Source organism: Rhipicephalus sanguineus, chromosome 2 (genome assembly GCF_013339695.2).
Source record: "Rhipicephalus sanguineus isolate Rsan-2018 chromosome 2, BIME_Rsan_1.4, whole genome shotgun sequence".
NCBI classification, from domain to species: Eukaryota; Metazoa; Arthropoda; class Arachnida; order Ixodida; family Ixodidae; genus Rhipicephalus; species Rhipicephalus sanguineus.
In genome coordinates this window covers 33,749,286-33,764,032 of record NC_051177.1, presented here as the reverse complement: position 1 = coordinate 33,764,032, position 14,747 = coordinate 33,749,286, and the positions used below count along the sequence as shown (strand labels likewise).

Below are 14,747 nucleotides of genomic sequence, written 5' to 3'. Positions count from 1 at the left end.
CAAAACAGTGCAAAGCTCGGATGAAAACAATGATTGTGGGCTATGAAAAACGTCAAGATCAAGAAAATTAACATTATAGAGACTTTGTATTCTGTGGACGGTAGAGTGTTGGAAGAAGCAGGCGGGTACATGAAACGGTCTGTTCTCTCTGGTTAACTTACGCGGAATTCGAAAATTTACACAATTGAGAAGTACAGGGCAGGATATGATACCGTGGACTAGCTTGTAAAGAAATAAGAGATCAGAGCGATTTCGACGGCAGTGAAGTGATGGCAGTGATAATAATTCAGCAGTATTTGAACGAGATCCAGAGTCCTTTTTAGCAAAGCGATGGTTATATATGCTGAGGAATTTTTTCTGGACTCGTTCAATGGTGTTACCGCTGGATTGAGCAATGCCATTCCATATCACGGACGCATACTCAAGTTGCGGAAGACATATTGCCGTGTACAATTTGTGTAGGGCCATGGGAGACCTGAATTCTCGAGATATTCTACAAACACATCCGAGAGAACGAAGGCCCCGCATAGCAGCACGCTTAACGTGAGAAGAAAAGTTTAACGCGCTGTCAACAACAACACCAAGATCACTGATTTCATAAACCTTGCATAACGGCACAGAATTGACAGAGTATTGAAATGACACGCTAGATGTTTTGCGAGTGATAGACATGAATTTTGTCTTCGAGGTATTCAGAGAAAGGTTATTACCGTTGCACCATTCGGAAAAAGAGCGCAAGTCTGACTGCAGCAAGCGACAGTCGTTAACTGAATGAATTTCCTTAAAAATCTTGATGTCATCGGCATACAAGAGGAAAGAAGAATTACGAATGGCAAAAGAAACATCATTAACGTAAATTAAAAATAGGAGTGGGCCTAATACCGACCCTTGAGGGACCCCACTAGTCACTTTATACAAAGAAGAGGTTTGGCCATTTACGGCTACATAACAATATCTATTGAGCAGATAGCTCTGCAGGAGATTCACAACTGACAAGTCAACATCAAAGTGCGCAAGTTTAACCATAATCAGTGTGTGGCTGACTACGTCAAAAGCCTTGCTCAGGTCACAGTAAATTACGTCAACCTGTCCTCTCTGAGAAATAGGTGTGGAGATCTGCGTCATGAAACTAGCAAGATTTGTGGTAGTTGAGCGGCCAGTGAGAAAACCATGTTGATTAGGAATCAGTGAGTTTTTCACACTAAAAGACAATATGTTGTGAAGAGCCAGCTCGAAAATCTTTGATGTGGCAGATAGTAGAGAAATCGGGCGATAATTAGAAGCATCTGTTTTAGAGCCCGACTTAAATACTGGAAAAACACGAGCAGTTTTCCACATGCTAGGAAATGTGGAAGTGTCCAGGCAGTTATTAAATATCGTAGTCAGTACTGGGACAAATATACTACCATAAGCTTTTAGTATGGCGGAGGGGATGCCATCTGGCCCACATGATAAGGATGGTTTTAAGCGCTTAATGCATTCGCAGATAAGATTTTCATCCAGCGACAAAGCACTGGATGAGCTAACCGCCTTGGGCTGTTGTCTGATATCAGTGCTAGAGTCTGAGGCCTTATAAACGGATGAGAAATGCGTGGCAAAACAGTCAGCGACGGCATGCACTTCTACCCCATTTGAGTCCAGTAGTCTGAAGGACTCTCCGCTTTTGCTGGACCGTTTACGTACATACTTCCAAAACTCAGCCGGCCTGTCAGAGGCGCTTTTTTCTAAGAATTCAATATACGAACTATGATCCCGTTTATATAGGCGTTTAGAGAGAGTTCGAAAGAAGCTGAACTCTTCCTTCCACTCGCTGGATGGAGAACATTTAGATTTCCTGTGTGCGCTGATCTTTATGCTTCAGTGCACTGATAAGTTCAGATGAGAACCAGTGGGGATATTTACGTTGTTTAGGTGTATATTGGGGAATAAAATTACGCATGCTGCTCAGTACAAGCTCCGTAAACCGATCAACCTGCTCATCAACATTTGGTTTGTCAGTAACCTGTGACCACTCAACGGTAGACAAGTGATGATAGAGGCCCGTGTAATCGCCTCGCTTGAAGGCAAATCTCGGAGATTTGTTTACGTAACTGCTGAAGCTCGTTGTTTCGGCTGATGCGGATAATCTTACGTTAAGTGGTGGGTGGAATTTGTCCGGACGTACAAGAGAGATGTCGGAGCGGGAAACTTCAAGGGGTTGATCGTTTGACACACACAGGTCTAAGACGTTGCCACTGGAATTGACGACTGAGTTATGTTGCAGTAGGGAATTAAACGCCAAAAAGTCCAAGAGCAGGCTGCACTTTTTCTCTATGAAATGATTGTAATGAGAAAAGGTAAGCGTGCTCCAGTCAATTCCAGGTGCATTGAAATCCCCAAGAACAATAATTCTGTGCCCACTATGAGAAGATACCACAAGTTCAATGGAAGACATGACATCATGAAACGAGGCAGGGGACATGCTGGGCGGTAAATAGAAACATCCGATCAACAATTTTTCACTGCGCTCAAGGTTGGTTTCTAGCCAAATGGATTCTTTGATAGTTTCTAGGTCTTTCCGTCTAACGGATTTCAGTGAATTGTCAATGGCAATCAGCACGCCACCGCCTTTCTGTTTGGTTTCACTGAAATCTCGGTCACTGCTGAAGGTGGTGTAGGTCGGGGGAAAAAAGTCAGATGAGGGAATTTCAGTGCCTAGCCAGGTTTCAGAAATAGCAATAATAGGAAAAGAAGACGAAAGAACATTAGAGAAAAACTCTCGTGTCTTGGTACGTAGACCACGAGCATTTTGGTAGAATATGTCTACGTTATATACACGGCACTTTCGATTCCAGTCACTTGCTCAGAGGGATGAAGCATGTCATCGCGCAGCTCCCCACGAAATGGCTTGAAGAGGCATCCGAGGGGCCACATCGAAGGGTCATTCAGGCGTTGTAGTGTTTCCTTGTCGACTTCGATGTAGAACGAAGAATAGGACTGAAATTTGGTTTGAAGTCGCCGGCAGGAGATGGCAGACAGATCGAATGAAGCAATATGTTTTTTGATGTCAGCAACAGTGGTGTCCGGGCTCAGCTTCGTAACAAAAATGGCCTTTGGCCGTTGTGGCCGTTGTGGCCGTTGTGGCCGTTGTGGCCGTTGAGCTACAGATATATTCGATGTTGTCATAGCTCCAAAAGAGGCGGGTTTCTTCTTTCTTTCCCCCTCAGTCACCGCTGCATAAGAGGCTGTCGCAGGCATCACACTGCCACGCTCGGACGTGTCTACGTCAGCTGGCGGCGAATTCGAAGGTGAAAGAGTTTTGGAGAGAGGTGGTTCAGAGCAGGCAGGTTGCTCGGAAGTCACTGATCGGTCAACGATCACATGCGCTGGGGGGATCACAGGTGCCTTCACTGCCACTCCGGCCGTGCGGCGCGTCAGCTCCTCACGCAGGAAGCGTACCTCTGCACGAAGGTCCGCTTCCACGAATAATAATAATAATAATAATAATAATAATAATAATAATAATAATAATAATAATAATAATAATAATAATAATAATAATAATAATAATAATAATAATAATAATAATAATAGAAGACCAGTGACGAATTAAACGACGAACCATTCTACGAGCATACTCTGGACGATCAAAAGTACAGACGCGCACGAAGCTGTTTAAAAGATGTCATGGAGTCCCTTGAAGCTTATGACTGATGTCAACGTACGTAACATAAAGCTGCATGCAATGTTATCTGCTAATATAGTAATTTAGCAAGCATGTGTAAGATGCTTACTGTACACGCAAAATTTTTATCTGGAAAGCCTTGAGATTACGACAATTCCATGGGACACTTTACAAGTTCGCCCACGGCGTGCCACATCGCAGTCTATTGGAGCAGTTTAAAGGTTTGTAAAAGCTTCTTGACGTTTTTATAGTGTTGAAAGCAGTCTTTCAAACTTGTCGTAATTGTGCACGTTTTGACTCGGACAGGCTCACACGGCAAGACCAACTGCGAATCACTATAACGCATCGGGCGCTATTATCTATAACTGTGCCGCCGAAATATACTCTTTTCTTAGTAACATATCTTGACAGTACCTGTGAGACATTATTTCTTTGTTCCACCATTAAAATAAGACAAGGAAAATCCCGCTGCATATGACAATATATAGGAATATATCGCCCTATTTTTCTTTTCAATTGTTGTTATTACAAACTAGATTGAGCAATTTTGTGAACTGTTTCAGCACAAATAGGGCACGGTATGCGAAATTGATGTGGTGTTCACAAACCGTCGAACTGGCGTCATGGGCAATAAAATCTCGACAAAAAATTTAAAAAGACGAAACATTTCCGCCATAATTCAGTTGCGAATGCGACAAACGAACATGAGCACTCAAAGTCAGTAGTAACGTATTTTAGCATATACAGACCCATTTCCTGTGCATTGATGTACATCCCACAAAGCACAAGTTGAAACGTTCCACGAATGAAAACAGCACAAATGCGTGGATAGCAATCAAGACCATATGCACGTTTCTCATGCTGGAGGAGGGTTGATTATCATACACTCTTAGAAACCTTAGAAAGCACAAACTGGTTCGAAATGTCACCCCGTCTCACCTCCACCCTCCCCCCGCCCATCCTGCGATAATGCGTTCGGGCGCTGTATATATTCAAATAGGCGGACAAAATAAAGGCCGCAGACACCCTATAAAGCATTCATCGCGATCCCAGCATCACAATGCTGTTGAAATAAATTTGATTTCGATAATCAGTACACAAGCTCGCAAAACACGGTAGCCTCGCCGTTCGGCTTAATCAAGCGAATCTCGCGTGGGTTATTTCTTCGGCGTTCGGACAGGGCGTCATATATATGTCATCGCGCACAAGCGGCGACCCTTCATCATGCTCATACTCCTCAATATTCCTCGCATCACCCGGTCACGGAGGCGCTTTCCGAGCACGAGCGACACACTAAGCGACAGCCACCCGTAAAGATTAAATAAGTATAAAACAGCCCGCGTAACTCGGCAGACCGAATTCGCTGCGGGGCTCCCTCCGCAGTGAAGTGCGCCGGAGAGGAGGCGTGCTGCGCCTTGGGGTCTGCGAGCTCTGCGGAGAAGCGGCAGCGGCAGCAGGGCTGGCCGATCAAAGGGGCGCGCTCTCCGGGCCAGAGCAGTAATCGGGCTTTAATATCTTAAAGTTGGCCATCATTATCAGCGTCCTTCGCGGACTGCCGGACACTTTGCCATGCAAATGTCGGCTCCTTTGGGCCCCGGGCCCGAGCTCGTCCCTTTGTCGTATTCAGATGAAGCGGAGGCGTGTAATTAAGGCTCTTTGAAATGCTCCTTCTCCTCCTGCTAAGGCCGCCGCCGCCCACGCCAAGAAGAGGAGCGACGAGCCGGCAGCAGCAGCAGTAGCTTCGTTAGTGCGCGCGCGCGCCCGAATTGCAAATGTCGCTCGGCTTTCATTAGCCATTCATTAGCGCTGTCCGACTCGCTCTTAATTAAGATTTGTTTTTCGGTAATGAGCCTCAGGAAGAGAACGGGGTGGAGAGCGCGGCCGCACGTGATCGGCCCCGGGTCGCCGTCGCAGCTCCTTTCCCCTGCGAGGCGAGCACGGCGCTGACGCGGCATGGCCAACCCCCTTTCGCCCCCCACTCCTTCCTTTTGCGTATCCTCGTACGCCGCCCCCCTGCTTCCCCGTGAGCTCCTTGCAAGCAGTAGAAGCCATGCAAGGGGTCACCGGTGCGGACCGCCCCTTTCTTCGCCCCGGGCTTGTCACCGGTGGCCGAAGAAGCCAACGCTCACTTATACCCCTCTCTCAAACCCTCCCCCGTGACCCGCGCGAGGCGTCGCTTGTCATCCTACACCAGTAGCGTGGTCACGGTACAGAGGTCCTCAGTTACGAGTGAGGTGTATGTAGAAAAACCTAAGAGGGACGTATCCGATGTGTTGATGAGGCTTGGAGGAGATATAACATGCATGCTTTAGTAATGCATGCTTTAGTAATATGACCAAAGTTCTAAGCCGTGGCACCGCAGCACACGAGCGCGCCATTACCCTATACCCAGACAGGCACAGAGTCGCACTACACCCATTTGGAGAGTTCCTGCGCTGCATGGTGATAATGAGGGAAAGCGCTGGACTGGAATAATACAGCAAATGTTTTCAATTCCTTCTTTTTTTTTTTCAGTTGAAGCTGCATGCAGTCCCCCTGTATACGTCCCCATAAGCATCGACCTCTATAATGATCGATTGAATATAACCAAGAAAACCGGAGAGAATATAACCAAGTATCAGGCCGAAGGCATTACGCTCCATCCTCTCCGCCGTTGTCACTGAGCTCTATTTTTCTCCACTGGCCAACCATTTATACGCACTTCGAATACCTGTCGCAGAACAATAGCGAAATATTGCTTCTTTCACAAGCCTAAATTCATTCAGAAGCATCGGTGTAGAAAGTGAAACGATTTGACTCGTGTGCCACTTACATGTTGTCGGTGACGCCGGGCGCTGTTCGCCAAGATGGGTTCGGTCGTCCTGTAACAAAATAGGAGCCAACAGGTGGATTGACAAGAATGCGAAATTCCAAGTGAAGCAGTGAACGAGTATTAATTTATGAAACTTGCACCACCCAGCTCTTTCTTTTCCATGTATCACCCTCCCCAAACAGATGATCTGTTCTTATATATATATATATATATATATATATATATCACGTTTGTAGGCGTACATCATACTGGAAAATCGTACAACTGGATCGCGTTTGCTTCCTCATATGTGAAAGCAAGTTGAGGGCACATGTATTTGAGTTAAGTATGCTTTTCTTTATAGTATGGCGAAAACGGTACATTTCGAATTTTCCGATAGAAATGGGCTGTTCGTCGTCAAAAAGTAAACGATATACAACACATGGGCTCGTATCTGATATCGACAGATAACCGCGACAAGTACAAAAACGTGCGTCTGTATGGCTATGTGGCTATGCGGTGCGACACAGTTATTTATTTATTTATTTTATTTATTTATTTATTACTGCCAACTTGTTTTACAAGCCATAGGCAAGAGTGGATTGTACAAAAGAAAATGTTGAGCAATCTGTGAAAACAATACGAAACAAATCTGTGAAATAAGACTAAAAACAGTGTTGAACAATCTTTACAGTATGTGAAACATAGGAAACAATAGAATCCAGTAAAACACATAAGGTGATACAGGTACATAAGGTGATACATAAGGTGATATATTTGACAATAATAAGATTTATCTAACATATTGAACATGGAATTATATGAAGGTAAGATTATTTCATTGAGGTGTATTACTACACAGGAATCGGTTTATCCAACGCTATACTTCACAGGGTATTTTACCCTTGCAGCACCTGCATCAGCCAAATTTATTGGTCGAAGGTGGTGATGGTGGCCTCAGTGTATACCAGTGCAGCAGTACCACAGAGAGAGAGAGAGAGAGAGAGAGAGAGAGAGAGATTGAAAGGATATGCATGTAGCATCGCTACTATAAGCATGTTCAGCCTGAATGCAACGCCGATCGCATGATAAAGTTTCGCATTAACGCAAATTTAATCCTTCGGTCATACTATATATATGAACTGCTTTCCACCTGCCCGTCTCTTCGTCATTTGGTGCCCTTCTGCAAGGAAAAAAGAATCAATGCAGCACACAGGACTCCTACATTCTGCGCGCTCTTTCCTAAGAGCCAAAGGGTACGGGATTTGCACAATATCCGGGTGATTATATTCGCATTTAGTACCACGTGTCTTTCTTTTTTTTTTTTCTGTGTCTTCTTTTAAAGCTTCAGCCCTTAACAAAAGAAGCGGTAATCGAGCCAGCCTGCAACACCTTGGTGTACCCCCTGTCAGAAGTACCGAAAATTGCACGTTTCTTTCCGAAGAAAAAGAAAGAAAGAAAGAGACCGAGATGGGGGAGGGACAGGAGGAAGAGAACAGAGAAGCATCAAGAACGGTCATTTACGTGTCCTGCATCAGCCGACACAGATCGTCCCCATAAATGTGAAAGGGGTAGTTACCACGGTTCGGGAGTATACGTTGCCTGGGAGGTGTGTGTTTGAGTGAGGAAGAGAGGGGTGTGCTAGCGCGCGAGAGAAAACGGACGCATCGCGAAGCTCATCTCCAATCAATGAAGCACGGACAACACGAGAGCCGGTGTGCGCGTGCCTCCACCGGTCGCGTGCAGAATCCCCCCCTTAAAAATAGCTCAATGGGGGCGGCGTGCCGGAAGGGTTTCCCCGCAAAGCGGGGAAACCCCGCGTGGTGGCCTCTGCTCCGGCTGTTGAACAGACCCCTGTTGCCAGACCAGACCGTCTCTATCGGCTCGCAACAGCTGCTCTATACGACGACCACCGGCCGGCCCGGAAGGGGTTTCCACCCCAAAAGTCAGCTCGATGAAGCAAGGAAAAAAATAAAGTGTGTGAGTGTGGGGGGGGGGGGGGGGGGGGGGGGGCTGAGTTGGGCTCATTGTGGCCTTCTGGCCCGAAACATGGCCGCAAACAGGCGCCATTCAACGCCACACGCCTGTTTTCGGGATGCGCGGGCGTGGATTAAACGTGGCTGCAATGTATCCCGGCAGCATAAGCGCCGCCGAACGGCTCGCGGTAGCATAGAGAAGGGGTTTCGATCGAGTGCTTTTGTCAACAACAAGCGCGGACAACTCGTGGAGGCCGTGTTTTCCTGCAGTGCTTGACGCGACACGAAAGGGTTGTCCCGATCGTCCTTAACCCGGAAGAGCGCGTCCAATTCTGCGGACACTATCGTTCCAGAACACTATAGTTTCTAGGGTCGGATTACAATGTCTGCTGTTATTTTCACATTTTCTTTCTTTCTTTCCTTTTTTTTTCTTGTTTTCGTCAGTTGCATCGCCGCCTTATGTTAGTGAGAAAATGAGTTGTACGTTACGCAGAGCTGCTCGCGATCACACTATAAATGCCCAATAAACCAAGTGTTGAACGAGGCAGCTTATTAAGAACAAAATGTACGAATATATATATATATATATATATATATATATATATACGCAGTGAAACAGACGCGCGTACGAAGCGATTTATTGACGTTTCGGCCGCGGGTCCGGCCTTCATCACCCGCGGCCGAAACGTCAATAAATCGCTTCGTACGCGCGTCTGTTTCACTGCGTATATTTACCCGGACCTAGAATCATCTTTTCTCGACATATATATATATATATATATATATATATATATATATATATATATATATATATATATATATATATATATATATATATATATATATATATATATATATATATTTCAAGTACTGCCAACCCAGACGCTGTACGGGGGTCGTATATATAGCGAATTGGTCCAGGTCATAAGTCAGAAAGACTAAAACAAACAGAACAAAATAATAAACTCGCATTCGTTCACCATTGTTTGGTTGCCGATCACCATTCGATGAGCGGATATATACGAGAAGCGTTTCGCCATACACATTCAACAAGATTATACCGACCTTGACGGCATTGGTACGTATTCCTATTCAGACAATGTTCAATCGTAACAAAGCCAGTATAGTTACGAAGACTCGTGCATTCGGACAAGTATACAGGATCAAAAAGCAGGATATCAGCGGTTCTATTATTATTATTATTATTATTATTATTATTATTATTATTATTATTATTATTATTATTATTATTATTATTATTATTATTATTATTTCTTTACTTCTACCCTTCTCTTGAAGAGTAGCATGTAGTCGAGTATACATATACGCTGGTAGTACTAAGGCATGGAAAGTGGTTATAATAACTCGATGGCAGATAAATCACTTCGTCTGATATTCTTTTTCTTCGCGGTGGTGTGAAGCCGTGCGCAAGCCACCGTATACGTCTATCATGACCATAGGTCGGCAAACTCACTCATGAGTCGACTCACTCAGACTCACTCAGACTCATATCGAGACGTGAGTCTGAGTCTGAGTGAGTCCGGGTGAGTAAAGTTTTTGTGAGTCTGAGTCCCAGTGAGTTCGGTTGGGAAAAATTTTGGTGAGTCTGAGTCTGAGTGATTCCGGTTGAGGAAAATTTTGGTGAGTCTGAGTCCGAATGAGCCCTAAGGACAAAATATATTTCATGAGTGAGTCTGAGTGAGCTCCACATTTTTTGCCGACCTATGGTCCTATCTACTCAACTTTAGCATTACTATCAGCCCTATGTCAGCTCACATTTATACTCTCGTATACTCCCGCATACTTAAATGCGCTACCGTTCATACGTCAGCTCAATATTTATTGATCAGAGGCGTGATTTGAGGAGGGAGAGGGGGGGGGGGAGGTGCCTTGACCTCCCGCCGCAAACTTTTTCACGGGAAGTTACTGATAAAAATATCTCGTGTGAGTCATGACTTTCAATAAAAAGGTCCTTATTGAACTGCAAACTCAGATAACTCGTATTTGAAGGTACGAGATCAAAAGGTGCTTAGTAGCGCACCGATTATGCGAGATATTGGCGTTAAAGAGCATTGACATTATGGTAGAAAAAGGATAATTAAATGCTAACGGACTCATGAGTCGACTCACTCAGACTCACTCAGACTCAGATCGAGCCGTGAGTCTGAGTCTGAGTGAGTTCGAGTGAATAAAATTTTGGTGAGTCTGAGTCCGAGTGAGTCCGGTTGAGAAAAATTATAGTGAGTCTGAGTCCGAGTGAGTCCGGATGAGGAAAAGTTTGGTGAGTCTGAGTCCGAGTGAGCCCTGAGGGTAAAATATCTTTCGTGAGTGAGTCTGAGTGAGCTCCACATTTTTTGCCGACCTATGATCATGACATTCTCTAAGCGCAGCTTTCCGCGAATAGGTTTTGTTGTACATCTGCGCTCTGGCCACGTGTCAGCTGCGGCGAACGCCGCCGAGCCGAGGTATATGCGCTTAGCGTATGCTGCGCACTTGTTCCGCCACGTTTCCGCGATGGTGAGAACTCGGTGGAAGGCGTTCTGTCCGCTAGCGCCCTCTCGCTCGACGCGCAACTCGTATTCTCTCTGTCGACATCGTGACGTCGTCGTCGCCTTCGGACAACACCGACGTAAAGGAGGTCGCCGAAGAGCGCGACTCGAGCCGAGAGGGTTGGCGCGACGCCAGGCGCCTGCGCGCGCCGTCGCTGGACGCCGAATCAGCGCCGCTCGCCGGCGTCCTTCCTCTCGCGTCATTGGGAAAGGCGCGCCGCAGTGCATCTTGTTGACGCCGCGTTGTTTATAGGAGCGCGCTGCGCAACCCTTTGACGCGCGCCCAATCCCCTTCACTCGTGGAGACCCCTTTCCTCTCGCTGTGCGCAGCGTCGTCGATCGGAGGCCCTGCGCTGGGGGCGGCGTCGACGCACGCTACGGCTCCTCCCAAGCATCGCGCCGCCGGCGTGGCGTTGTTTATTCTCGAGGGGATTAGCGACGCGTGACCGCCGCGAAGCAACCCGCCTTCCGAGATGCGCCTGCAGCCACTGCCAGAGGTCGCGGTTTTCGAAGCGCGCCGCCGTCGCGCGTTAAGCGGAAGACAACGTGTTTCCGTCTTAAAACCTATCGCGCACGAAAGGAACAAGACACAGAGGTACGACGCGGAGACAGCGCTAGCTTCCAACAATTATTTATTTTACGAAGCAGACAAGTAAACACAGATACTGAAGAGATATAGAAATAAATATAGAAATTGGAGGTACTGCCTTCAATTGAGCTGTCAAAAAAATAATTATATTTTTAAATGTGATACCAAGGGTGACTTGAAAAAGATGGTTTTTCAGGATGGCCTAGTAATCCCGTAAATATTTTTTCGCTATACTTTTTGTTATCTTCGTCTTCATGACTTTCATATGTATCATCGATGTTTCAAATATACTAATCTTGTACATATGCGCCTGCGTGCGTTGCTACCTGGTTTCTCTATTTACTTGTCTGCTTCGTAAAATAAATCATTTGTTGGAAGTTAGCGCTGGCTCCGAGTCCGTATACTGTGCGCCTTGTTCCTTTTGTGCGCTATATATGTGTGTTAAGATGGAAAAGCAACACGCCACAGCTCACGTTCTTTCGTGTATTTCTCGGCTACACCACTCACTTCCCGTAGCGGGGTGCGACTATAGAGTTTCTGACCGCTTTCAACTACCGCTGTTTGCTTGCGTACTTTACCAGGACTGATTATAACTAGCGTTCGCAAGTGCTATTTAGCGCTAAATGCTGCCCAAATGATGGCTAAACTGTCGGATGGTGTTAACTAACGTTGGCTGAACTTATGACTGATGTTGTCTATAGAACGCTAACTGAAGGTGGCCAAATTGTCGCTAATATTGGCTTACGTCGGCCATCCGCTGTTATAACAGGAATACTGTTTCATTTAATTTCAAACCAATGTTTCAGTTGTCTATGACGAATTTTTAAAAGCAAATGTGTTACTTGTGGCACTTCATGTCCTGGCTGCACAAAATTTGCGTGTGGTTTATTAGTCCCCGTTGATAGTGATTCAGCTTGAATAGACTAAATTAATTAAGAGCTGACGGCATTCCTAATGAACCCTGCTATATATATATATATATATATATATATATATATATATATATATATATATATATATATATACACATTTAAGCACAAAAGTACAAGTACATCTGGAACGCCCACGAACTAATCTACCTCGTCCCAAAACTCGGAAATTATTTCGAAAGTGGCGTCTCCTTTAAACTCAGTCGCAAGGTGTGGACACGATCTGCAAACTCACGGGCGACAATTCGTAAATTGCAGTGTGTGTTTTGCAATTTAGCGTTAATCAGTAAAATTTTCTTGATTAGTTGTTTGTGTATTTTCGATTTAATCATCTGATCAATGACCGTCTCTCCGAGTAATCTAGCTCTAGGACTGCATCCAATTATGTCAATTGACATAGACAATTTCTTTTAATTCTGCAAGGTTTGTCTTTTTATTTTGTACATTTATATCCTGTTACACTTCTTATTTTTTATCATTAGTTCTGTCTTGCGTTTTGGAAGTTATATTCAAACAAGTTATGCAAGAACAGGCAAGGAGGGGTACGCATGTTTCAGGCCCTTAAAAAGTTCACTTCGCAGTTTAATAAATAAATAAATAAATAAATAAATAAATAAATAAATAAATAAATAAATAAATAAATAAATAAATAAATAAATAAATAAATAAATAGCGTTTTGGGTAATAACATGACGGGAAATCAAGGTCATCGTAATTGATGATTGATGCCACAAAGCCCTATACAAACTTGAAGCAGGCTAATCAATTGAGTCACTAAGGTCCGCGTAAAAATACGTCGCATGATAGCCGTGGCATGGAAAAAACCGCGCCCCCGGTGATTCGTCACAACGTTGTATTCTCGATAATCATGTCCCGTCTCCACACGTTTAACAGCAATCACGTTATAGTCTGAAAAAAAAAAAAAAATGACGCGGCTTGCTATTTGTGGTTCGGGATTTCTTCGCGCACTGACGTCATCGCGAACAGCTGCGGACCAACTTTGATTGAAGACGAGGATTGCTACAGATCTGGGTGTCAAAGTGCGCGCGTAGCGGACGGCGCGTTATCTAAACATCTATATTGAAAAACAATCGTACATCCAAAGCTTTCGCTTCATCGTGCTTGGGGGAGAGAACACTTCCAAAGAAAAGAAAACAATGAGCGCTCGATCGATGCACGGAGTGCCCGTAGAAGAAGGAAAGAAACTGACACCTTCCGCACAGACTTGCATGCAAGTTGACTATATAGGGCAAGCTGGCAGTCACGTGCATACGTACAAGAATTCTAAAGAACCTTTTTTCTGCACCTTGAACTATATACTGAAGCGCAAACATCCGTAAAAGAGCGGTATTCGTTTCTCCAGCGACATTCCTGGCATCTCGTGAATAGTTCGAGCAGCCATACACTGATTCAGAGAAGAAGAAATTATTAATCGACTTTTCTTCGTAAAGGTAGCTTCCAGTTACTAGGCAGACGTTAGACAAAAGCGGCCGTCCGATGTCAACCAGCACCGTACGAATGTCTTATAAAATCTTCCTGAGTTTAGCGCCACAAGAATTTTAGGAAGGAACATCTGCCGAGATCGACATTGTCATCATATAGCTTTTTTTTTCAGATCTGCTTTTTTCTTTTTTTTTTGTCACTATGAAATGCTGACAATGTTTTCGTATGAGTACCAGTTCGATCTGATGAAGCCTTTCTCCGCTGATGTGTGCGAATACGGCATGCACGATTGGATCACGTGTTTTTTTTTTTTCGCAACAGCCAAGATGCAAGAAAAAAGAAGAAAAAGGAAAAAAAAAAATCTGGAAGGAAAACGGTGTCACACGAACGACGCGGAGATTTGGGGAGGGTGAGCATCTCAGTTGGGTCCGCGTGAATTGACCGGAAGGAAGCCCGACCGGAAGTGCCCAAAAGAACCAAGTAGCCTTTGTCCCACCGCAAGTTTTGCGAACGCAAGGGCGGCGGCGGACCAACCACTTCTTTTTACCACCATGATCCCACGAGATGAAATCGTGTTCGCAAAAGAAATCTAGCAACGTGTACCCGCACGCCCGTCCAAAGCAGCGCATCGCAATATAAAGATAATGTTTAGCGAGCTCGCGTAGACTTGTGAAAATAAAGTGCCTCTGCATGTGCTTCGCGAGGACTCTATTAATCTGCATAAAGCCACTTGAAGAGAAATGCGTGCGCGTGCCACGTATATACTGCACGTAACTTGTTTCAACACTGTGCCTCAAGAGTTTGAA

General features: G+C 45.0%; 1 protein-coding gene across 3 annotated transcripts in view; it reads right to left on the bottom strand.

Moving 5' to 3' along the window:
- Positions 1-14,747, bottom strand: part of LOC119382689 (protein krueppel) — a 137,007-nt gene that overhangs the window by 84,418 nt on the left and 37,842 nt on the right. For 2 of the 3 annotated variants that reach the window (XM_037650495.2, XM_037650496.2), the window contains exon 3: positions 6,477-6,525. The exons of the other annotated variant lie outside the window; for it this stretch is intronic. In XM_037650495.2, the coding sequence (XP_037506423.1) occupies positions 6,477-6,525 (49 nt within the window). The remainder of the gene's footprint in view (positions 1-6,476; positions 6,526-14,747) is intronic. 3 annotated transcript variants of the gene reach the window in all.